Here is a 26,634-nt window from a genome sequence, read left to right on the forward strand (position 1 = left end):
TGATGAATATCGCTATACTAGACACTGTTTGGTATGGAACTGAGGACATAATTTGAACCAATCATAGTTTAATACCGAGATCAAATGCAGTACTGTCATGTTCAATACTATGACAAGAGTCAGCTTTACACAGTTATCTTGAACTTTGCTCTGTATGAGTAAAACATGTAAGAAAACGTTTTCTGTAACAATGTTTTATTACAATATTATTTTTGATACTGATGAACGACGATGCATTACAATCATGATATAACTTCAGCTACACATCAAAAAACATGCTAAAAATATAATATACCAGTGCAATACTCATTAAATATTATCATAATTTAATATTTTTAAATACTATTTTTTCCATAATTATTGTATGATTGACTTTGTCATCATGAAAAATGCTTTACAAGATGAGAGCAGAACTCTATTTTTCCCTTAAACTAAATGAATATTTTTCTACTTTTTCCTATAGTTAGCTTCAATAATTTATTGGTAATAATTTATTAGCGTTTACACTGTCTGCCCTCCTTGAAGTATGGTAATGATAAAAAAAGAAAGAAAATAGCAAACGGAAAGGATCAATAATCCTTGTCGAGCCTATTTTATGAGTCAATACACTTATAATCACTAATATTTTATAATAGAAGACTTTTGTTATCTTTGAAAACTTTGCATAAAATAGTGTAGTCTGTCTAAGTTTTCTTGGCAAACTTTTTTCTCATCGTGTAGATGTTTCTTTGCTTGAACTAGGTCCTGAAACGAAATCAAGCACGTATTAGATGAGATAAATAGTTGGGGTTGGGAGAGATGTGCAAGAATAGGGGTGTGATAGGAATTAGAAAATGATCAAGTGACTATCAATTTCCCATACTTACCGTCATTTGTGTATTCAGGTTACTGGCTTCTTCGTTCAATGACGCATGCTTAGATTTCAGCTTATTTGCATTTTCTTGTAGGAATGATAGTTCATGATCACGTTCTAAAAGAAGTTAATGAAATTGTTTGTGAGATGTAATGCTTTAAACAAAATCTACAACTAGATAATAATAGTGTTTTTTTTATTGAGTGGGAAGTGCAAAGGAGTGACTTGAGGTACAGCCATATGCCATGTCTTGATACTAAGATGGTATGCTATTGTTTAAGTCCTATGTACTTTTCTCTGATACTCACCCCCAGAATGAAGAAAGTATGCCTTCATGACACTCTCTACCCCAGGCCATTTGTATTCATGCTCTTTCCTTCCCATCAGAGGAACTCTAGAACCTAAATCCTGTATAGAAAGAACTTTAAGTTTGAATTTGTTGCATAATGAGGGGCACCTATAAGAAGGTAGCTTAATTACACATAGGTTTTTAGAGTCAAAGCACCATTCTTTGAACACTCCCCACATGGGATGTCTGTGTAGTACGTAGGAGGATTGGAGGCAAAAAAGCTTATTGAGCAACCTTTTCCCCAGAAATTATAAACTCGGACTACTTTAGGGAACAGTCATTATTTAAGTCAGAGGAGGGACAGAGGAGAAAATGGGGGCCCATCAAAAAAATTTTTAGTGGAACATGGGGGGCCTTGAAAGATTAAAAGGGGGATTGGGAGGATTTTTTAAACAATTGAAGGGGGTACCCAAAAAACATGAATACTATAAGGTTGGGGTCTGGAAATTTTTTTGCATCAAAAACATTTTCTCCACCCCCCACCCACCCCCCCCCCCCCCCCCCCCCCCCGACTTAATTAGTGACTGGTCCCTCAAATACTAGACTGCCTCCCCTCTCACACACACAAAAATGCCTGCTTGGAATTATTGGAGTTGCATAAATTCCTAACGCATCAGGGAGAAATACTAAAAACATATTTCTATGATATCAATCCAACACTAACCCTTTTTTCAACATCTACTTCTGGTCTTGAATGAACTGGAATCATTTTGTCATAACTGGTTCCTTGATGACCAGGTAACATTGCATAATGTCTGTTATACTCTGGTGGTACACCAGGAGATCCACGGTGACCCAAATATTCCCTAGTTTCTTGTTCACTTAATGATATACCTGTACTGCGTATGGGTTCTGGACGTAATGGTTGACTTATAGGAATCCCCCCGTGGTGATTCAAGTCCTGAGAGACTGATAATAGTCCAGTATGACGTAGATAAGGGGGTCTAAACGCAGGCGTATTGTAGTTATTAAATGGATCCTCCATGTTTGTGAGTGACTGTAGAGTAAGGCGTGGTGGAGGGCGAGATGCTAGAGATTCAGACGAGATTGGAGGGCTTTGATATCGTCCAGAATCCCTGGAACTTTTGTATCTTTTTTCTTGTGTGTATGAATATGAGCTTGAAGCATCTTCCTCGGCTTCTTTTTTTATTTTGACTGACAGGTCCCTGTTAAGATCACCATTTTCTTCTGGTTTATCTTCGGCGTCTTGTTTTAATAAGCCCTGTTCTAAAAGCTGCTGTTGTTTTTGACGAGTGAGGGGTCCTTCTAAGTTCTCGGCATCTATTGATGATCTGCCATTTTCAGACTCGTTATTGATCTGTGTGAGAAATGAGAAATCATTGTGATGTGATTGGTGGATTGCTAGGTGGAAAGGAGAACCACCAACTGATTGCTTAGGGAGGGGTGGGTTAGGAATTGGTCATGACCAAATGCTTAGCTATCAATGGGTATAGTATATCTAATTATGGGCTTTGGGTTTTGAAGAAGATTCATTAACAAATTGTCAAGTGCAGTCAATGTTTGAATCAACTAGTTGTTAAGTCTATCTCTGGAGACGACCAACGTCCACTGAATGATTGGAGAGGGAATGAGTGGTGAACAACTAGCAGGTTAAGGTGGGCAGGTTGAAAGCAGTGTCTGTCTTAGAAGCCACATCAGTGTGTGGTCAGGTTGTGATCAGCTGCTCATTTGGTGTGGGCTGGTGTGGGCTGGGGTGGAAGGATGGTAAAAAAACTTACAGTTTCTTTCCTTGAGCGCTTTGAGGGACGTCCTCTTCCCTTTTTTTTTCTTTTCTTGCGTTCACTTCTCTTTACTTCATATGACTGTTCCATTTCTGCAATTTTGAAAAACAATTTATTGATCACTCTGCCTAATTTGCACCAGATAAATATTTTTCATTAGGATGTTTCTTTTATAACAAAAAAAACAGTGTCAAATTGATAAATAAGGTACAGTTACTTACCTTCTCTTGTCTGAGGTGGAACCAATCCTAGTCTGGCCATAAAATTTACTTTCTAAATAAAAAATATCAAATAATTAGAATACAAAAACTTAAAGCACGCAGCATAAATAATACTAAAGAGGGCCAAATTATGCTAATTCTATTGTTTTTATCGTTTAAATGCAGCTATAATTCTTAGTGCTAAAAAGTGCAAAGTATTGCCCACTTTTGGTGTTTTTACTCTAATCAAAACATGACTATACTTCTAATATAGTTGGCATTATATTGAGAATAAGCTAGTAACGTGAACAAGGTATTACGACAAATTGCCCATATGTGAGCACTTTAATTCAGAGGTCGCATTTTCACATAGTCACTATTTGTCCACTGAATAAATATAAAACAACAGGAAAAAATGGCCAGTAAAATGTTAATTTTTTTATCCCAAGATCACTTGGTAAACATGCTATTGTCCCATGTCTTACCTCTTTATATTGTTTTGATGATATCTCTGTATCAGTACTTGTTGTACCACTTTCTGCGTCCGTTGTCCCTTCACTACTTGTCTCTTCTGTCTCTTCTCTTCCATTACTCACAGTGCTTGCCTTGTCATCCTGTGAAGGGGCTTCCTGTGGTTCTTCAAACTTTCTTTTTACCACCACGGGGTCCCCATGTGTTAGTTCTTTTTTCTTCTCTAGAGTGACTAACCCAAGACCTTCTAAAAACCGCAGTTTATCCTTGTCATGGTACTTGGGTTTGATGGTGGGCTGAGTGTTGGACAGGTCACCCATGCTCTCTTTCTTGATTCTGGTACTTAAGTCTTCTGACAGCTTGTTTCTCATGTCAGATGAATGTATATCTACAGTTGTGATAACAAAATTGACTATTTTTATCCTTAAAATGTCTGTACCTCTCACTGGGGGTGGGGTGGTGGGTGGGTGGTTTCACATTACACCTTACCCCTCCCCTTCCACAAGCCACCCTTTTCATAAGGAAGTTCAATGTCAGAAAGATGTATATCAGTCTACAACCACAGTAATACTGACATTAAATATTACATTCCCTTCTACCTTTTTCCTGGGAGAGAGGGGTGGGGGCTGGCATTATACCTCACCCCTAATACTCTATTAATAAATAAATGAGGCAAGGGTGGGGTAGCAGTAGCATATTATTCACTTTTCCCAACTCAATTGTGAGTCCGGTTAGGTTGCAGGTTACATAATTTCAAAAACCAACATGTGAGTTGAGAGCTGCCTTAGACTTAAAACTTTAAATGTAACAATAGTGTGTGTGGAGTGTGTCCCATACATAAACATTAGCCTCTGGCTAGTGTAACGACTCTCATATGAATGAATAAAAAGGATTTATTCTTTTCACCATGCATACCGATTGTTCTCAAGTCTCCATTCACGTAAGTTGGCCTTGTGTGCGCTGGCCATCTTGCGTCTGTAAACAACCTATCTGATCCAGATGTCCTAGAAGACAATCTATCTTGATGAAATGGGTAGGGCTCAGAGAATGGTCTGAAATGTGGCTCGTGAAGTCCAAAAGGGTGTGGATGATGGGGGTTCCGCCCATCCTTTATCGCTTCCATATGACTCCTGTGTACTTCTCCATCTTTTCTTGAAAGGTCAGGGAAAGGAAGTGTTGCTCTGATGTCATGTGGCAGTGGGTGGAAGTGATGATGAAATGGATAGTGTCTGTAGATTTCATTTTCAGGCATTGGTCTGTCATTTGTGTGAGGACTCTATATGAATACAGAAGATAGAGAAAATACAATGAGAAACTGTTCTTGTTTTATGGGAGTTAGGGTAAATAACAAACCTGTGGTGCTCCTTCCATGATCAGTGTCAGTGAAACAACAAGCAACTATCTACTCATAAGTGATGGTGAGTTTGTCAGCACATTAGCAGCACACACCACTTAATCTGCTTTCCACAAACAATCCTACCTTTATCTCTGCCCAACACAAAAAAATTCCATGAAGTTTTACACAATTTTAGTCATTTCAGCTATAGAACCCAGCCACTCAGCTAAATTAAATAATATGCTATTTCTGATCGACCTTTAGTTTACTCTATTTTAGTAACATTGAATGTCGTAAATATTAATGTGCACAAGACTGATTTGCAACTGGATTATCAACTGGTTAGAGTTTTTTGCACCTTGTCACTTCTTTCGCGATGATCTGCTTGTCTGTGATCAGACCGCCTATGATCTAGACCACTCTGTTCCCCTGTTCTTCTTGGCTGTTCCATCTCTCGTTGCTGTTGCAACACATGGTGCCTGTATTGCGCCATTTCACGCTGGTGTTCTTCCTTTTCTTGTCGAAGACGATGCTGTCGACGCTGCCATTCTTCTTCACGAGCTTTCATGTGCTCTCTCGGGTCAAGCATCATTCTCTGATGCATCATCATTTCCTAAAATAAAATATAAATATAAATTCCATTATTTATTACTATTTATTTTACAATAACTTACAAATTTCTGGCAGGCTGATTGGTTATTTTTTAATCATTGATAAGAGGACAGATAAAGCTGACGTCAACAAACGCGCTCTCTTTCTGTTGGTCATTTTAAAGAATCACTAAAAATGAGATGAAGTTTTTATCGTTTTTTTATTATTGCAAAAAACAAAATAGACATCAGTTTTTTATGCGCCTTTCCTCTTATTGACGATAAATTGCATCATCACATTGTCAAAGTAGTATGCGGATATTTCATATTTCACACTACTTTGACAAGGTGATGAAGCAATTTATCGTCAATAAGAGGAAAGGCACATAAAAACTGACGTCTATTTGTTAATAACTGTTATGAATCTTGCGTTCTGATTGGTTGGGAGTGAGTGCTATATGAGAGCACACAGCAGGTGCTCGCACTTTCAGTCTAAAATAACGGATATTTTAATTTAAAATAAAAACATTACTTGCTGTGCTGTGTGCAGTCATAAAGCACTTGGGGATTGGCAGAACGCTTGAGAAGTGTTGAGAAGCACTCCACTACGCATCATGCTTCTCCTAACACTTCTCTCATGTTCTGCCAACCCCCTGCTTTATAATTGCACTTCTCTCGTGTTCCGCCAACCCCCTGCTTTATAATTGCACACAATGCAATGTCAAACAATGCAAACAGTCATACCTGTCTCTCCCTTTCTCTCAACATCTCTGCTTGCCGTTCAACCAAATGCTGAGGACCAAACAGCCCTTCCCTAGAGGTATGAACGATATAGGGGTGCAGCATGGCAGGTCTGTCGGGGTGCGGCGGCAGGAACAAGCGATTGTACTCCTCCGGTCTATCAGGTTTGGTTGTTGGCAACTGTTCGCTGCGGCTGGGAGGGTGCTTGTGTTGGTGTTGTTCTCCTGGGGAATGACCATGTACAGGACAAGATGATGGTTTACTTTCATTATAGTAATGAATCCTATGGCCTGATGGTTGTTCACCTGATGACCCACCTTCTTTGCCCTTGTCTTTGTCAGATGTGTTGTCTTTAGGAGATGCTAGATCAGAGTGTCCTGACATGGAGGGTACTGGCCTTTCCTGGAAGCAAAAAATAGGAAAAAGTTTTTGAATTATCAACATTCAAAGCATGGTTTTCTAATTCTTATTCTTTGACATTCAAACTCACCCTTGTATTTCTTTCCAGACTCAAACATTCAGTTTATCTTTCAAAGTTTGAATTTCAATCCTGTTTCAGAGCTTGCATTTTAATGAAACAACCGGCACATGTGTTGGTACATGATTACAAATTTCAATTGTGGCATTACCTCAAAATGTCCATTTGTGAATAGAGTTTTTGAACAAAATCAGGGTTGTATAGTTAACCACACTGATTAGTTTAAAATGGTAGTTGAAAATAATAAGGGTTAGTACAAATCTGTGAGAATCTTTTTTTTTGAACAGAGCCCAGATTTGAAAATTGTACATCAAATTTTAGTTTCGTAAGCAAGTTTCAAAATGATATTGAAATCTAACTTTAAAAAATAAACCAAACCTTCAAACCTTTATAGCAATGCACGAGTGAGTTTGACTGTGATTAGAAGCTAATGACTTACTTAGGTTAGAGAAACTAATGCAGAAAGAGTAGTATGTGCTCTACTTTTTGTGTGATATCTGGCCGTACCTGTCGTTCATGTTGCTGTCTTAAATGCTCTACTGCTCGTTGCTGTCTCCAGGTCTCAAAATGCATGTCAGGAGAATCCATAATCTATTGGAGAACATTATACCAGCAATTGAAAATCAAGAATCTTTGAACAGGTAGATTCAACTGAGTGTAGTAGTAACAGCTATTCAATATGAAAGACAATACAGTCACCAGACATCAATACAAACTATACAGTACATTTAATATTGCTTTTGACCAGCGGGTTCCAAAAAGACATTGGTTTGGAAGTATCGAATTGGCCTTTGACGATAGAATTTTGAAAGAAATTTCATTTGCAAATTTTTAACTTGGTTTCTGTGCACTGTGTCAGATGTGGGATATATATGAGTATGACTTACTGAGGGTGGATAAACGCCTTGGAAGAACGGGGACACAGCATTGGGATCAGCACCATCTCTTTTTGATGCTAACAGTGGAGGTGGTCCAGGAAGAGGGGCTCCTCTTGGGATAAAAAGAGGTATATCTGGTCGTCCACTATGCAGGTAGTATGGTACCATATGGTGACCATGTTCAGTGGGGAAGCCATGTTCAGATATCATGGTTGACTCTGATTGATCTGGAAGTAATCACAAGAATAATTAGTGCTGGCACTAGCTATAGAAGTGCAGGGCTAAAATAAATTATAATGTCTGCTCCCGCCCACATTGAATGGCCACATTGGACTGATCAAGAGGTGGTTGGCCAGAGAGGTTTAAATGGCTGGCCACATCACATTGGATAGATCAAAATGTCACCAGTCAAGAGGACTGGTGTTAAGGGGTATTTGGCCAGACAAGTGTCAATTTACATTGTCTGTTGACTCCCTATCACTCCTAGCCATATGCAAGTGGTAATCATATTATTAATAGGTAATATATTAAAAATGCATCCCTTTCCATGGAAATAAAAGAACCAATCCAAAGACCGTGTAACCAAGTTATATTACCTATTCCAAAAACGTTGTCAGTGGGAGATCTAAAATGGGTGATATGAGACTAAACAGAATTTTTGTACTTTCACATTTTCTGGCTAAAATACGAAGAAACCCATTATTAATTCAAAGGTCATGCTTCATATTTCAATCTAAAAGTAAAGTATTTTGCCTGGCTGTGAATATATTTCAATTTGTAGCATGCTCCCTGGTCTCAGACTTCAAATCACTCCAACTCCAATGTTTTTTGAACTAAGTGGATATCATTTTTAGGTGGTATAGAAACAGAAGGACCAATTCAAAGACTTTGCAACCAAGTTGTTTGATATGACAAACAAATCTTTCTTTGAGTGTTTAATGTGGGTTCTCTGGTTTTCCTCCCTCCAAAAAAAAATCAACAGAGCATTTAAATTCAGTATAATATATGACGACCCACTCCACCAACCACTACTAGTGCCCCTCATAAATATAATAATATATATATTTCCTTATAAATTTGATTTCACCTGCAGCATATCTATTCAGGTCTGGGAAGGAAAAACACTTTTTCCTGGATTGATTTAAATAAATTTTCAAATACTGCTCTTACTATAATTTTTTTAGCAAAGTTTTAGTTCAGTTAAAGATTAAAAAAAGCCATTACCAGAAGCAGACAAGAATAGCTTTAATCTGTTGTCATTAAACACCTGTTGTATAATAACTTATTCATAATTGTTCAAATTTTTCCATCAGCCATAAAATATTCCAACCGAAAAAGATTGCAGATTGTCAATTTACTCCCATTAATCTGTCCATCTGATTTATCTAATCAGGACTCAAAAGAAAAAAATAATAAATGAACTCATTTTCTCTCAGCATAAAAGAGAACTGCTTGTATTGAACAGGGACAAGTAGCCTTTAAATTATAAATAGTGAGTGACGTTTGCATTTAGTCTGTTAAACATTATTGTTTTTGTCTAAGCAAATAATATTTTTTTCAAACAACAGTCTAGGAACAAGACTTATACAATCAACTTTGCAATAGTGGAGATAAAATTAAGGTCAAGTTTAATTTAGAGATTATTTATAGTCATTAAATAATTTTGAGTAAAGTATGAAATAACTAGTCCATGAGTTCTTTATTTTTAATCAACTAGCTAAAGATAATGCTGAAAAAAGTCTTACTAATAATTTATTATTATTATTATTATTATCTTTATAATAGCGTTAATTTTCATTATAAGTACATTTTCAAAATTAATCTTACTTATAAATGATATATTTAGAAAAATATTTTCTATTATTTTTTATAAATTATATTCTTATTTTTAATGTTATTAATAATAATAATAACAATATTATTATTATTATTATTCAGCTCTTAGATCAACAACTGAAGTTAAGCTTACAAAAGCTAGAAAAAAAGACAGTTATCATTACAAGCTCTATTATCAAGATGTGTAATTTAGGATCAGTTAATAACTGAGATGGTAAAGATATATTCCCTAAATGAATGACCATCAATAGGATCTCAATTAAGAGGGACTACCATAAAGATATCTAACTAATGACCAAAACCATAATATCTCTGCAAATTAGATCTACCTACGAGTGCTTAGTAATTAATGGAAGTTGGATTAGAGGATTTCTGTCAAATCAATTTAATAAACATATTCTCCAGTAGATTGGTTCTTATTCTAAGGAGGCCAAAACCATTAAACTAGTAAGACTGGATGGATTTAATCAAAATAAATGTCTTGATTGAAAAGCAGGTTAAATAACAAAGGAAAATATCCAACAATCTAGATCATTAAATATGCACACACACACACACACAAAACAGCACTCATGCAAGATATTTATGAATACAAATCTCTATAAAATAGATTCATTTCCTGTGAATTATAAACTTCCTTTTCTCCCTTGTTACAAGGTGATTTGGTGTACATGAATTCTGCTTTGTCAACACCTTTTTTTGTGTGTTATTAAGGATCTTTCATTTTCAATGCACCACTAATTATTCACAGGCTATTATTAAGCAACTCACTATTGTTCTCCAACATCAATAATTATACAAAAATGTCTTTACTTGTGATCTTGCTATTAGATATATCAGAAGCCATGAAAAGTGTTTTTTTAGAGTGCTTAAAAATCAAATCTTGAAGCCCAGATTTTAATTCTTTTTACTGGCTGTATGGATATATAAACTCTAAATCTACAACAACATGTTTCCGAAAGGAAAAAACTAACAGGAAATAGCACTTAAAGCAGAAAGCTACTAACAAAGTCACAGAAATCAGAAATCATTCTGTAGGTTAAAAAATCACAAAAAATTAAGATTTTTTTCCTTAGGATAGAATTTCATATTTCTAAGTTTAGAAATTGTTAAAAATCCTGGTCTCTCAAAATGTGTTAGAGCTAAAATCTACAAAAGTTCATAGATGTGATTAATTATTCATAGTAAATGAAACCTTTCATCCGTGCATTAATTTTCTAGAGAAATTTTGAAAGCATTAGGAAATGCAGAAGCCTAAAAAAATGTTATCATCTGTGAAGAATTATTTATAGAATTATGTTAGAGCCATCAGTATAAGTCTATTGAAAATAAGTCAAGTATTTTGAGCCTTCTCTGCTGAACAGTGAACTTCAACATGGCTGAATAAAATTGTATTTATTACTTACAAAAAACACCAAGTCCACTGATAGCTTTAAGTGCCAAAGAATATCATTCAATTCATGAGAGATTCTTTCAAAAGGAGATTATTGTTAAGCTGCGTAGACTGCAGTGTAACATGGTTTGTTCACCATTGAAATGTCAACTGACTCAATATGGCTAGGTTCAGAGAAGAGTCATCCACACTTGGACAGGTGGTATTGAGTCAAATTAATGTAAACAAGGTTAAAAAGTGCAAAGCTTATTATTCAAGTCCCCTCTAAGCTAATATGGATGTCACACTTGACAGCATGCACAAGAAAAAGCTTAACATTTTCCTCCAATCAAGCGTGGTAATCCCAAAAACAATGACTACTGGCTTATCTCAGAAATACTGAGTTAACTGACACAAAACTGAAACCACGACTTGAATTGTTGATGAATTTCTTAGCATGTATTTTGAAAAACATTTTGGTGCTAATATATTAACAGGAATATCCTTGAGGCACAATATTTTTTTAATTATCAATTCCTGACTGCATGAGAACACACACTCTCACATCTCCAAACAATGGCAATACTAAATGTTTGATTTCCTAGATGAATTACAGCTCATTTGAATTGGTCAGAACCAAATCACTGTCAAAAGTACAAGGTAATTAGCACAAAACAAAATATTAAGATTCCCAAGGGTCTGTGTTGGTACTCACATCTTGGTTTTGTAGAGAAGACCCCAGGTAGGACTTCATGTCCTTTGGAGTGACTCGTTTGCTCTGCCTGATCTCTTGCACTATGTCTATGAGGTCCTACTGAGGGGACTCGGTTTGGCTCACCTGTTGAAACAAGTGACAAAAATACTTAATAGGGGTATGCTAGGGAAGTGTTTATAACTAACTTTGAGTATACTCTGTTACAATTTATTTCTGGAAATTTGTTAGCTAAAGTATTTAGCTCAGATTATGGCTAGACAACAATTTTAGCTCAGTAGACTTTTCTTTGCTCTATAAAAACGTTTTAGTTCTACCTGGCAATTTCAATTCAAGTTTTTCATTCATTCATTCATTTATTTATTCTTTAGTTTTATACTAATATTATACGTTCATAATGTTTTTGCTTTTTTTTACAGCTTAAATTTTTTTAAGTGACAGGCCATTACAAGCTAGACACTTATTTTACAATTAATGTATAAATTGAAGAGCAATTAAATGATGTGAGTTAAGGAATTATAAGTTAACCCCTTAATAAAAATATTTTCAAACATGACAACAAGCTTAGCCTTATATCTTAAATTTTATAATTTAAAAGGTAGCCATATAATGATCATTTGAGCCACATGAAGGTCTAACCATTTGCAGATATAATTACAAAGGCAGCACTTTCTCCTCAGTTATTTAAAGACCCTGAGTGTTGGTCTGGCAGAGGCTTGAACCACGACCTCCCACACAACAGACTGACGCTCTTATCAACTGAGCTAACCAGGTGTCATTATAACTTTTCTAATGCTTGTACTGAATTAAATGGTTTCGACTAATTTTCATGTTAGAAGCAAACTTTTTCAGCTGCCATGTTAGTTTTGTTGGATAGATTATTTTATACCTGCACAAATATTCTTCAGCTCTGTCATAATATTATCTTATAAAAATATTTTTTTTCTAGAATTGATATTTAACAAATAAAACAGCTTTTTCCATGCTCCGTTTAGTAATAATGCACACAGGAAATACACAAGTTAGTGTAAGAAGCTTCTCTTACCTCTTGAGTGCTTACTGCACTTCCTAAGTGCTTTATTACTGAACAGAGCACTGAAAAAAACTGTTTTATTCGTTTTATTATAATAGCTACTAATTTTATTTCTGGATCAGGAGCAGGATCTAGCAGCACTTCGTGCACACTGATGGTGTCAGCACTGTGCTCCGTTCACTAATAAAGCACACTTTTCTACCAATCATCTCACATGTACTATCCTTACTATATAATAATTAAAGATAAATTAATAGTAATTCTTACTTGTCGTAGGATTGGAATCCGATTCCAAGGCAGGGATTGGTGGCATAGGTGGAGTTGTTATGTTATGCAATTCTCTCTCGGTAACAAGTGGCTGCCGTTCCTTAGAGATGGTTCCCTCACCTCGAGGAGGGGGAGGAGTCTGATTGGCAGCAGGTGAGTTTCTTGAAGGGGATACACCTACGAGAGTTCAGTGCAATTATAATTATTTAACTAAATATAAATGGCTAATTCCTTAGCTACAGAAATCGAAACAATGGCCTGCCAATTGGCCAAAATACAGGTCAAATTTTACCACTGGCAGCCTAAAAAATCTAGGGGGGTAAGCTCGAACCACTTTGAATTTCAGTCAATTTTATGTCAGCATTTTCACCATTGGATTTTTTTGGAATGTGTAGTTCCAGAAATTGGAAATTCTGAACACAATTACAGAGTTCGTGTTCCTCTGTGAAATGATTTGGAAGAAAATTGGAAGTTCCTGGGGGTAGGGGGGTCCTTTTATGAATTCCCTCCATGGTGGGGGTGTGGATATTTTCTGGAACGTACCACACAATAGCAAGGTGTCCTTAATTACAGGTGGCCGCTAGGGGAGAGTTGACTGCCTATTTTATGACATATTATTGGAAATGTCCAATACTTGCCTGCACTTCTAGAGCTTGTATGAGAAACAGTTGGTGACACTGGCTGAGAGCCAGAACCAGAAGACGTAGCTGGTGAAGAAGTACCTGTTGGCATGGCTTGTTTTGCAAGTTTCCTCAAAGCTGCTGCAAAGCTTCTACTAGTGGAAGGTTGCATACTTGGAGAGACTGAGGGTGGGTAGTCTTTGATGGGTGCTGGTGGCTGTGAGACTCCAGGTGAAGCTGATGGTGTGTAGTGCATGGGGGAAGCATTCGCATGACGATAGGTTCTTGGGTATATACTCTTGCGTTTGGCTATTAAAGATGGGTTATTATCATCGTCACTGTCACTGGAGTCAATCACTATCACAGGCTTTTTGGTCTTGGGAATGAGATGACTTAATTCTGTTCTTCTGGTCTGCAAAGTATAAATAAAATATCACATTATGAAAATTGTGAGTAGATTGGTGGGTTAGGTGCACTGTTGGAGTGTTATTCAATGATGTCCAATTGTGAGACAAATGAATAAGTATCACTTAGTAAAGTATTACGTAGCATAAATTAATTTCTAGTTTACAATAGACTGAAAGTTTCGCTTTCAAATCATGTAAATACTTAGAACTACAGATCTATTTCTAAAACAGAAACCAGAGCATTCTTAAAACAAACTTTTGCTTTGAAATTTGTAGCTTTCAACATTGTACACCAACACCGCGCACAAGGCCTGCCAATATTTTACTAAAAGAACAGTCGATAGATTCCAGAGCATGGATGTGTTATACTGTCTAGGGAATATTGAGATTAAATGCTTAGGGACTATTCATACTTTCTGGGTTGGAGGGCAGCTAAATATAGAATTTGAGGGGATTGGGGGACACCAATTTTTAAAATTGAAAAAAATTGGAGGTCATTTTGGAAGGGTTGACACAAATAAATTTTAATAACATAACAGAATGAAACAATTCTGTCAATTGAAGATTGAACAAGATTTATCATGAGAAAATAAATCAATTGTCATTCATTAAACACTTATAACTTATTTAGTAGAAGCCACAAATAAGTATTAGAAGTATGCAAAGATAAAAGAACAGATGTAAAGATGTTAAAAATAAGAAATACAACAATCATTCAGGACAAACGGGTTTGCTTCCACAAAGGAATGACAAAAAAGTTCAAATAAAAACAGGTTTCCAGTATAACAGGTTTTTTTGTGATTCAGGTCAAACCAATTTAGATGCACTTAACAAAAGACATGATTGGAAAACAAATGGGTTTAAAATTACTGTGCATGAAAGAAAAAAACTACATTTGTGAGTTTGTTGAACAAATGTAAAACTTTAGATACTAGAAATAATTAAAACAGAATTTTTAATAAAATATGACAGAAATTCCTTTAATAAAGATTCCTCAAAAAATTTTATCGATACTCTGAATCAACCTCTGGGCTGGTCAAAGTCATATTGCATGGCTAGCTCACAAATGAAATTGAAATTTAGCTATTAGGTTTTGTGGAATGAGAAAAAAAACTGGACCAGAACCGAAAAAACTGTTCAAAAATTACTTTTTCGACTACACAATGTATTGTGCATACACATACATTCTATAAATAGAGTTTGAGGTTATAATTTACTGATACATAGCTACGTGCACAAAATTGATATTCACGTATCTGAGAAAAAAGTTAATCAAAATAACATTTTGTAGTTAATAATAAGCCCTCAACGCTACACCATAAATGCAGGATTTCAATTTGTCACAAGATCACTTTATCAGCTTGCACCATTTTAATCCTAACCTTAACATCTAAACCATAAATTAATAAGTTATCAATTTAATGTTTTTTTAACATCATGGGAATTATCCAAACGCTAATAACTTAGTGCCCTAAGCAAAAAAACAAAACAAAATCAAATTTTTCTTAAAGGTATTTCCACCTATAATATGATAATTTTTCACTCCACAGTTAAGGGTCGAAAAAAGTTGTCCTCCAGTAGCTAAAATGCAGGCTAAATCTCACCAATAATTCTAGACAAGAAATATTTGAAGTGAAAAATAAAAAGAGTCATGTTAGCTTTTAACCTTTTTACTGCCCAACTGAAAAAAAAAAAAAATCATAATATTTTACAGCAATCGCGTTTCAATCAAATCAGTTTTATCTTTGTCTTAGCGTTTCAGTTATGATACTGAGGGATTTATTTATTAAGAACGATCGATAACTGCATGAAATGCTGAGTCAAAAAATATTAAAAGGTAAATATGTTTCACTCGACTTGCAGGAAAAGACCACTCGAAAATGAGAAACCATTAACCAAATTACAATTTGTGTATCGCAAACATAAGGTGATCTTAATGTGCTTTATAATATATCAATCAAAAAAATTAGACAGTTGTTTAAAGAAAGAGGTCTACAAAATGTATAGTTTTAATATTCTAGAATATAGATTGAAATAAAAATTCAATAAATCTAATACTTACATGAGGATTTTAAATTTTAAAGTAAGATAGCTCAACTAGAATTTGACTACAACAATGGTTTACACTTCTGGAACTTGATGCAGAATTTCTTGGGTTTTAGGTAAAGGATGCAATAAATTGAAGAGAGAAGGAAATAGTTAGTGGAATACTGAAAAAAAGAGTAATTTTGTGGGTTCTATTTTGTACCAACGAAAAGTGAAATTCAAAAAATATTGCCTGAGGCTGAAGATAATCCTGAGTGTTATATGTAGATCCATAATAAAACAAAAAACAAACTAACCTATTGAAATCTAGAAAAAAAAGTGAGAAAAAATCTCAAAGAAAATCTCAATAAATATAAGAGATATGAATGTGGTACTTTATACTAGCCATTTTGTTAATTTGGGGAAGTTCAGCAAGAACAAACAGAGCTTCACTGATGAAACATTATTTGCATTATGCTAATTGAAAGAGAGAAAACACAAAGAAACCAATTCATCACGCTTCACTTGGGAAGGAAAATAATTCCTTCTGATGTGATTGAAATTCTTTGGCTTTAGCATTTAGGTTGAAGAGAATTGACAAAATTAGGCTCTAAACTGGACAGCCAAGGAGAAATCTTTGTGTTTGAGTGAAAATAATCATCCTGGAAAATCATTAAAATTGCATCAAGTTGTGTCCATAAAACATAACAGACTCTAATCAAAACATTTCTTTTTCAACTTGAATAAAAAAATCAAGTTCAAAGAGGTTCAGATGTCACAGATTTTTTATAGACAAAAACCCAAGTATTTTGGGGGAAATTGGATAGATATCTATGCTGATTTGGTTAAAGGCTTTATGCTAACATGGAGATAAAGTCCATACAAAGAAAAACACATGTGTTGGCAACCTGAAAGGGTTAACAGAAAACAGTATCTCTCCAATCTGGAAAAAAAACATCTGGAAGGCACTCAAGTGATTAAAAAAATCTTGGTAAAAGAAGCAAAAACTTTAGCAAGAAAAACAAGATTGTATTTTTCAGAAATTTCTGTCTCTGGTTGATTCATTGGATTCAAAATTCACTTGAAATGCTGTCCATTCATAAAAAATCTAAATTGCATATATCCTATGTAATAAATAGAACTAAACCAGAGCATTAATATTACTAAATCGGCTCCAAAATTGAGGATCTTTTTAAAGATCAAATATAAGTCCATAGAGAAAGAGATATTGAGTAATAGAGCTTCAAATATGCTAAAGTTCAGGCTTTAAAAATAACAAACATGCGATGACTTTGAGGATGACTTCTTTAAAAAAGACATGTGGGCCTCCTCTCAAAGAAAGGTAATCCACGTTTTACACTAACCTGAAAAGTTTTTTATATCCTGATAATATAGCCCTTGAAAAGTTATGTAGTCAAATCAAATCCTTGATTAATTGAACCCAAACTTCATTCACCCCCCAAGAATGAAGTGGTCAGTATTTGAGCCTTGAGTTCAATGTTAATCGTATTCACGTTCCCTGGTTAATTTATGCTGATTTAAGATGGTCTTGGTGAAGAATTAGGCACCAAACTCTAGGCATTATCTTTTTCATGGTGAAATTTGCATAAGGAGACATCTGTGCATTGTCAACACTAAACAATGAACACTAAGCGTTTTAGTACAATCATCTGCTCTAATAATATGCAAGTCAGGCAACAACAGGTTAAAGCTTTGCTTTTAAGATCTCTCTTTGTTTGTCAAGAATCACATTTAATACTTACCCAATAAGACCAAAACTCCCAAGGGATTCTTGGACTTCCACTCTGGGCCAAAGGAAAATTGTTTAAAGGTCAGGCTTCACAAGAATCAGAGGGAACTTTTTCCTATTCTTCTCCTCTAACTCACTAACCTCTATGATCCAATAACTAGCTTATGAAATATTCATGATGAGTAGCCTTTATTTAGCAAGCAAGTCAGATGTTGATAGCAGAGGATTGGTCGGTAGAAAATGATTAGGTTGGTGTCTATAGTGAGCAAAGATGTGTTAAAGATTGAGAATAAGTTGAAGAGAGGTGCCTATGATTAGGAATGGGCTAGCTAGCCATGCTTAGACTCAACTTCACCTATTCATATGCCACCTGTTTTTCTTTCTTCTTTTCTTATGCAAATATCCACAACTAACCAACCAAGTTACTTCTCAACTGGTCTCTACTCATCCATGAATTTCACAGGAATATATTAAATCCATTAAATTTCAACAACTCAATGGACATGACTGATTAACTTTTTTCTAACAAGGATCTCAACAGTTTAGTTTGTTGAGTGTTTAGGATATAAACTCTAGGAGGATTTAGCAAAACCTTAAGTCAACTTGGCCTTTTTATTTTAGAAAACACTAGAAAATGCCTGAGATGCTGTGATGTCTCAGTATGTTTGCATATAGCTTGGGTTGCCTCTCAGTGAATTCAACCACAAGCTTGCTCAGTAGGCAATAAAAAAAAGTACTATAAAGAGAAACATGTCTTTGTGAATTATCCACTGAAAAATGTGGGATTCACTCAGCCACACTTAGAACATAATTATAATGAGGAATCATATATATTTTTGATTTAATCCCTATGAAATGTGAGAAAACATTATTTAATATTCAGTTTTTGTTTTTTTTTTACGTGACACTACATAATTGGCCTCAGTATTGCTGTCTGAATAACTACATATATGAAAGGTTTACAATATTTAGAAGACATCTTCTCTACATAAATACAACAATTTTAAACTTTCAAATTTTCATGTAGTAAACTTAACTGAGGTAAAACTACACAAAATATATTTTGAAAACGATTTATAGACTTGTATATATGTATATGATATGTAATTTCAAAACATTTAAGAGCAAGCAAGACTAGTAAAAAATGGTAAATTAGGACTATAAGAAAATAATTTTCAAATAATTTACAACCAAATTCCAAAGAAATTAGAAATGTAAGAAATAATTATCTCATGTTATAAAAAAAACATTCAAGGTTTTTATTAAGTAAGATATTTGTGCTGATTAAAACATGCAAACAAAAAATGAAAACAATTATTGTAAAATAAAGAAAGCTTGAATTCAATCTTAAGTTTGAAGATGAAAAAATGAAATTCCAATTTAAAAACTTTTTTATCAAATTTTTTTTTTTGGCTTGATTTTGAAAGCCATTAAAGATAAACATCTTTAAAAACATGAAATTAAACATGAAAGTCAAGAAATTATTTTTACAAATAACTCATCAGATTCAATTCATCAATAAAAATATTCTAAATATGAAATTTTTGAAACAGAATAAAAAATGTCAATTAAATACATTAAAGTCAAAAGACTGTCAGAGAATACCTTACCATACAAAGTATTAGATTTTAATCACTATGACTAATTGTCCTGAATAACATGTTCACTCAAACACTACTGAACGTGTGCACTGATGTGCGAAAAACTAATAATCAATGAAAAATTGACTCTTAATTCTCAGAAATATCTTGCGTGTGAGGCCAACATGAAAAATTTATATAAGAAATCACACATTTTCTCGATGGAATTTGTGGCATTTCTTTTGTATTTCCATGTTAGCATTACATTCAAAATAATTTTTAGAAGGGTCAATTGTCTTACATAACAAAATATGGTAACTAGGGATGACTTCGTATGCAGTATGTAGTACACAAAGATCCCATAAACGTCACAATATTTTTAAATGACCGCTGTGTTCCTTGATTACAGACTCATTTACACAAGGTTGGCCTTAGGTTTTGTGCAGAATATTTATGTGTTCCAGTCAAGGTCTGTCGAGTTTCAAAGTGTTTGTATTGTCAAAGTGTTGTTGTGCATTCTTTACTTTACTGTTAATATTTGTGAATATCTAAACACTGTCACGAGGCTAACCCTGTGTAAATGAGTCTGTAATCAAGGAACACAGCGGTAATTTGAAAATCAAAACTGGTATAATATATTAATCAGTATAATTCGAAATGGATAAGAATAATAAATGAATAAATATTGGCCAAGAGGTCACAGATTTTTTAAAGTTAAAGTTATATGTTGCTATTTCAAAATAACAATAATAATAATAATAATGGTTATAAGAAGAGATAACTAGCTAAAAACTAGTGTGAGCCGCGTCAGTGTTTCTAATGAAACAGCAATGATAAAAGGGTAAATTATACACTGAAAAGATGAAAAAACTTACTGGCGTTTTGGACGCTAGTCCTTCATCAGAGTAAAAGAGGTCTCTTATCATTACTATAATAGTAATAATGCACTTTACATGCAACCTTGCTACAAAATAAAAGTAGTAGTATTTCTATTTATCGACGATAGTTTTACTCTCGACCTAATTCACCTAATTTAAAAATCACCTAATTTACTATCTAGTACAAAAACTTAAAGGTAAGTTAAACATTATAACAGCAAATATTTATCATTTCATGTTCAACATTATCCTTGTGGATACTTTTAAGCAAAATTTATATAAGACATATTTCTATTACCTAAAAGATCAAACCTTCAAGGGGGGTTCCGTGGAACCCTTCGAACCCCCCCCCCCCCCCCCTGGATCCGCCACTGATTAATCAACAGTTGTTTATTTTACTCTCCAAAAATGCTGTTTTTTTGCTTTGCAGCTGCATTGCCATTTCATTGACTTTCAAGGTAACCAAATTCAAGGTTTCTTCGTATGTAGATGTCATTAAATATTCAGTTGTTGTTTCATCTACACTTATTTATTATTCACCGAGCTTTTGGATCTCAGATCAGGGAATATGGTGTATTCAAGGTAATGGTTATCTATTATTGCAACCTGTGGTTGCTAGCTCAGTTTTTAAATCAATTATTGCAACAACAAAAAATAAATTGTAACTAATCACAGCTTTTAAAATGCTAGGGTTTCCCAGAGTCTCTGGTATTTGTTGAGCAAGCTCAGTATGAATCACAGGCTCTGTTCAAGAGTAGATTAGTTCCAACTAGAATTTTGACCTGTGATTCTAGTAGAGAGAAAGAAAGACCAAAAAAAAATCTTAACGGATAAATAGAATCAACAAGCACACTTGACTACTCGTGTGTGACAGTAACTAAGGCAACAGATTCTGAGGGTGTATTGATCCCACTGTGACCTTTCGCACAGTGATCCTATAGAATGTATTGTACTTCTAATGCCAAGAAAGTGACATTTACTAGTATAAAAAATAAACACTGTCATCTCAAAGAAAACTTTCAGTAAAATTATTTTTTGGAAAAGTTTTACTACTTTTGACTAAATATCGATAAAGTAACAAAATACCAAAGTAAGAGTGTTTTGTATGTATATTTTGACAGAGGCCTTTTTAGCTCTGTCTTGGTGTATTCTGATATTTCTAAATCCGCATATCGTGTCAATAATTTTTGACTGAATTTCAGTACTCACACATGTTATCAAGCCCTATCATTTCAAATAATTACATCTAGAAAAATCATTTTTGATGATCATACAAATTTATAGTAGCCATGGAGAGCAAAAAGAGACAGATTACGATCCTGTTTTAATGGGAAAAGGTACAACTACATTTCTGGAATATTTCTTTAAAAAAGAGCAAAAATTAAGTTACTAAAGATTTTCTACAGAAAAAATTGGAAATTAAAGAAAAATATGTGCTAAATAAGGTTCATAAAATCCTCGTTTCATGAAATTTCTCATGCTAAGATGGTTTGCAATTATTCAACCACAAAAAAAACACATAAATAACTAAAAATGGTATATATGATTGCTGCGCAAAAGTATCTAGAAATAATGTTAAATCTATTCATCATTGGTTCATTAGGCTATGCCTAAGAGAAACCAGCATCAAGTAATTCTATTTTACATTTCTTTTCAAATCAGTAAAAAAATAAATCATACAATAAATAAAACCAACAACTAACCTCTTCTTGGACTGTTTCATGCGTTGGCTCAGCGTACAGCCCTTTCCCAGAATCCTTTGGAACTATTCCTCTTTGACAACCATCACATACTACGACATCTTGTTTCCTGTTCGTCACCAGACTACCTCTATAAATTTTAGACCTTTGCTGAAATGCCACTAGTGATTTGCTGACAGAGCAGCAGCTCTCTCGTGGAGTACGTTTTCCACATAAGTAACAAACTATGAAGTCAACATTGTATTTACGTAGCCATCTGTTTGATTCCTCAGGCAGGCCAGAACTTTCGAATTCTCTCCACTGCACCATTAAGTTAGTGAAACATATTTCACATGCCAATGCAGTTCCCTCAGAAGATATCTGTGATGCATTTAGCTTGGGTTCACGAGATGCTAGAAAAGGGAAAAATGAGCCACCATCTTGGACGCCTTCACCGTTATGTGGATAGGAATGCAGTTTGAAAGTTGAAAGAGTACCAGGGCATTTAACTCCACATAGATAACAAAAATACGACTTAGACTTGAGTTTGATGTTTGCTTTTCCATCCACAGCATAGATGCGCATTTGAGGTGGTACTTGTTCCATTTCAAATTGTTCCCATTTCATGTGTAGGAATTTGAAGCACTTTTTACAAACAAGAGTTCTACTGATGTGGTCTAGAGGTCGGCTACCAGGGGGTGGTTCCAGCAGCGCAATAAACGGAAAATAAAAATTTGCTTTTAATGGATTTGTTTTCTGTCCAGTGTAAATGGGCCTCATACTGGATTTGTCGCAAAATTCTCCACAAGTATAACAGGCAAGATCAGTTTTATTATTAACGTTCATTACAGTAGATATAGTTTCTGTATCCATACTAGGTTGTGAAAAGGATGTTCTTAAAGATGATGATGATGTTGCTGATATCCCATCATTCCGTATTCTATATTCCCGTTCATCTTCTGAAATGTTATTTGCTTCAAATTCTTTCCATTGGCGGTGCAGAGACTTGCGACATCCACTACAGGCTCTAGTCAACCCTTGCTTAGTCAATGGCATGGCTCCTGGCGGAGGTTTCAGCTTATTTAGAAATGGATAGTATGGATCTCCTGACGCATGCTTACGAGAGTACAGAAATCTTCCAGATGTAGCTGGTTGAGTCACCCCACAAATAAAGCATACCATGGTCGAAAGCTGGGATTGTTGTTCCCGTGGGAGGGAAGGGTCAGAACGTAATTGGTACTGCCTTTCACTAAGAGGTGTGCTATTCTTCTGAAAAACTTGCCATTGTCTGAACAAGAACTTTTGACAGGCCTCACAAACCAGTACTTTGCCAAGAAAATCCATCTTTTTGGCTAATATTGCTGGGTTATGCTTGGTAAGACATGGATAGAAAGGAGTTTCAGTTTTGAGTTGGGGTCGCGTGTGAACACTACGCATGAATTCTTTTGGTTTTTGACGGCTACAAACAAAACAAAACTCTAGCTTCGCCATTTTCTTGTTGACAGAACTCGATTCAAGCACTTTAGAAGAGCTGAAAGGCTCCATTGGAGGGTCGTCACTGTGCTCCTCAGTAAAGGGAAGAGTATCAGTGGATTCTTGTTCAGCTGTACTTTGACTTTTGCTCTGCACTTTCGAGTGATGACGATCTTTCGTCGTCACGTCCATAGTAGTCATGCCGTGATTTAACATTCCTTCTTCTATGTCATACCCTTGTTCAAAGTCTTTATCAAAGCTCTCAGGATTCTCAGAACCGGGTCTCTTAAGCCAGTAAATTCGCTTTACAATCGGGGTTTCCTTCTCCTCAAACGCGCGCCATTGTTGAGTCAGAAAGGAAAAGCACACTGCACAGACAGCTACTTTACCACTTTCTTTCTCAATTCGACGAGCTGAAGCTGTCGGCTGATGGTATTCCAGGAATGGAAAAAAAGGCTCTTTAGTTGAATTGTTCTGTGGTTTGGAGTAAACGTGCCAATTCGGGTTGATAGCCCCACAAATGTAGCAACCATCGTGTCTTGACACGCAAGTCGAGCCCTCAACATGACCTTCACTGCCAAGTTTTACCATTAAACTCTCCACCGAACGAACCGAACAACTTTGCTCTTCATTACAAATTGAGCTCATGGGAGCCTTGGACTATCTAGTGCCCTACCAACAGGGTTTCATGGTGTTTTGCTTTTGAATAGTCAAATAAATATGAGAATTTCTGGAAGATGGATAAGTAAGTTTAGACCTACTGCTGGTAAATTGTGGGCCGGTTACTATATCCCGTCACACCACGGGCGCCTTGGATGGAAGGATCGACCTGGAATGGATGGAATAAATGGCGTGAGGAGCGCGCGCAAACACCTCTTATCTATAATCCATCTATAATCCCACTCTTATAAACTCACAACCAAAAGAATCCCCAAACACTATACTCTCTATGATAACAAAATCTCACACAAAGCCGCAACGGGAACGCAAAATAAATATCTATATAAAGATAATTGGAGATATGCTTAAGACGCATGCAGCACGCGTCGAACGGGCGGTTCTATCTCTTAGATACTAAAGGAGGACACTAAAAATTCAGGCGCCTATGGGCGATTCTAGACACCTGTGATTCAGTCATCGCCTAACAAAGTACATTCCTGGGACTGTATTGAGTGGTCATGATGATAGAATAATAAAAAATATGGATTTTTAATAGGCATACTGCAGCGGCAGGAAAGAATATTTCTCTGCAGCCCAAAATTACAATTTTTAAATGTTACATTATATATCCAAGATAAATGTTTAATATAGCGCTTAATAAAAGTGAGCATACTATAAAACTCGCTCCATAAAAACCTAGCTACGACGACAAAAACAAACAAACAAACAAAAAAACAACAGAAAAAGCTACACAAAACAAGGAAACTTGATGTTCACATATTTTTTATATTTGAAAGTGAAATAGAGTTTCGAAAGTGCGTTTGAATCTTTAGAATTTTATATCTATCGAGCATCATAAAAGATGTCGTTTTTAGAGTCCTTTTGTCTTCAAATGTTAAGTCGTTGCTTCAAATAACCAATGAATAACGCCCACTAGCTAAAAATATCCGAGCTATTTTTCTATAGAATTTGCTTTGAATAGATATTTTTTTTGCGAATTTTTTTCTTTCTCGTAATAAGAGAGTTTGCGCTCTCAAGCTGGTGCGCTCACGAATGATAACGGCTCTAAATTCAAAACTAGTTATGTTTGCGAACCATAACACTAATAGTGGTAAGACTTCACCACCTGGAGATTAGAAGTCAGTTTGTTTACCTTTGAACAGCCAAGCTAGATAGATTTGCAAAGAAGCACATGCAGCTTGTTCACGGGATCTGCTCGCAACAATCTTGGAGGTAAAAACCCTCGGAAATAACAGGCCTTGTTTATCTTCTTGATGGCTTACAATATACACGTGTCTGTAAAGAAAAGGTTCAAGTCAGAAGTCAGACACTTACTTTATCAGAGGATCAAAAGCTCATTTGCACATCAATAGCCACGAGTCCCGAATTTATGCAAACGAGAGGATGCCACGCGCGCACACAATACATGTCAATTTCACCAAGCCAGGTGTTCAAATAGTCGGGCTAGCACAAAGGGAGGGGATGGTGAGACGTGATCTTACAAACCAGGTAGCTCTTTGTTAATGTTTTACTAATCGTTCTTGGACGGTGCGCGCCATCTTTTAAACTCGGCGTCCTATTGTGAAAAGACTCGTATATTCATTTATAATTGGCGTGATTACCTAAATCGAAATCCTTAAACGCGTATAGATTGATAAAGACAAGCAACGAACTGAATAGATCGCCCTCATTAGATACAGTACAGTGGCGTTTTTTTGGTGCTTTGATAAATGAATTAAACGAGTTTCGATAGCAAAAACAATGTAAGCTGCATGTGTGATACTCAAAATTCTTTCGTTGCTATAGTTACAATTTTTTCTCAGTTATTCGAGGCGCGGTAAATTGACTGATATCAAAGATGCATTCAAAGGCGACTATGCATGCCACTTAACACGCTAGTTACACGCTTAAAAAATGCAAAGTATATCACTGCATGGTCTCCATAGCAACAACGAAGCTCCCACATCGATATATTCCATAGGATGGGAGCCAGGGGATATTCATGCATAACATAAGATGGTATTATCTTACAGGTGCATCGCGGGCTCATTTGATGCACACGTCATTAAGTTTAGCGTGCCTTTTTTGTAAAAGAGTCCTGAACATGATGGCAAAATGAGAAATGAAATTGCGAAGGGAAAATGGGAGAGATGCATGTGATTAATGTCGTACATTTGGAAATTGAATTGCAAAAATTGTTTTTCTTTTCTTCTTTCCTTTGCTCTTTTCTTTTCTCCCCCCCCCCCCCCCCCCCCCTTTATTTCCTTTTCTTTCTTTTCTTTCCAATCTATTTCGTCATAAAAGTCATGCTATAAGCTATAAACTGCGTGCTTGTGTTTGTCATCCTTACTTCTGGCTTTATTACATGAAAATTCACTTCTTATGATATACTACAATAACCAATCTTTAACTTCCGCCCTAAAATTAAGTGTATGATATATCGGATATAACCCGAATTCCGGAGCTGACGAAAATATTGAAATATTGTTGGGCTCTGGAATCCAAGATATGGATTCTGAACTAAGGCCAAGGACATAGCCGCTGTATAGCGTACACATCTTCAAAAAGCTTGTCTTTAATCTGAGAAGTAGTCGTCGCTGAAGACTGAACGTTGAAAACTGTACATAGTGCTGAATAGCGCACTGACAACTTGAATTCTAAGAAGTATTAAAAGAAACTCCTGTATTTATACCAAAAAATATAT

General features: G+C 35.3%; 1 protein-coding gene and 1 long non-coding RNA gene across 8 annotated transcripts; one reads left to right on the forward strand and one right to left on the reverse strand.

Moving 5' to 3' along the window:
* Positions 1 to 178: 178 nt before the first annotated feature.
* Positions 179 to 25,242, reverse strand: LOC116298557 (uncharacterized). 6 transcript variants are annotated; one of them, XM_031707067.2, is made up of 19 exons: positions 25,084 to 25,240; positions 21,822 to 24,099; positions 17,674 to 17,715; positions 13,497 to 13,890; positions 12,859 to 13,035; positions 11,562 to 11,684; positions 7,648 to 7,865; positions 7,268 to 7,351; positions 6,600 to 6,684; positions 6,286 to 6,506; positions 5,310 to 5,564; positions 4,531 to 4,891; positions 3,630 to 4,003; positions 3,166 to 3,217; positions 2,942 to 3,036; positions 1,867 to 2,520; positions 1,162 to 1,261; positions 867 to 970; positions 179 to 744 (listed from the first exon to the last, which is right to left on the reverse strand). In XM_031707067.2, exons 2-19 carry the CDS (start codon positions 23,916 to 23,918, stop codon positions 646 to 648), a joined length of 5,535 nt encoding a protein of 1,844 aa, XP_031562927.2. In that variant the 5' UTR covers positions 23,919 to 24,099; positions 25,084 to 25,240; the 3' UTR covers positions 179 to 645. The 6 variants fall into 6 exon arrangements, with proteins under 6 accessions (XP_031562927.2, XP_031562928.2, XP_031562923.2 ...); XM_031707068.2 differs by lacking the exon at positions 7,268 to 7,351; XM_031707063.2 differs by having other exon boundaries at positions 6,286 to 6,684.
* Positions 11,167 to 13,641, forward strand: LOC116298560 (uncharacterized). Of its 2 annotated transcripts, none has more exons than XR_004197357.2 (3): positions 11,167 to 11,506; positions 12,868 to 13,011; positions 13,432 to 13,569. It is a non-coding gene; the product is annotated as an uncharacterized LOC116298560 (long non-coding RNA). The 2 variants fall into 2 exon arrangements; XR_004197356.2 differs by having other exon boundaries at positions 11,173 to 11,506; positions 13,509 to 13,641.
* Positions 25,243 to 26,634: the final 1,392 nt, after the last annotated feature.

Source organism: Actinia tenebrosa, unplaced genomic scaffold (genome assembly GCF_029948245.1).
Source record: "Actinia tenebrosa isolate PJP-AT-01 unplaced genomic scaffold, QUT_ActTen_1.0 PGA_scaffold2__45_contigs__length_23673736, whole genome shotgun sequence".
NCBI classification, from domain to species: domain Eukaryota; kingdom Metazoa; phylum Cnidaria; class Anthozoa; order Actiniaria; family Actiniidae; genus Actinia; species Actinia tenebrosa.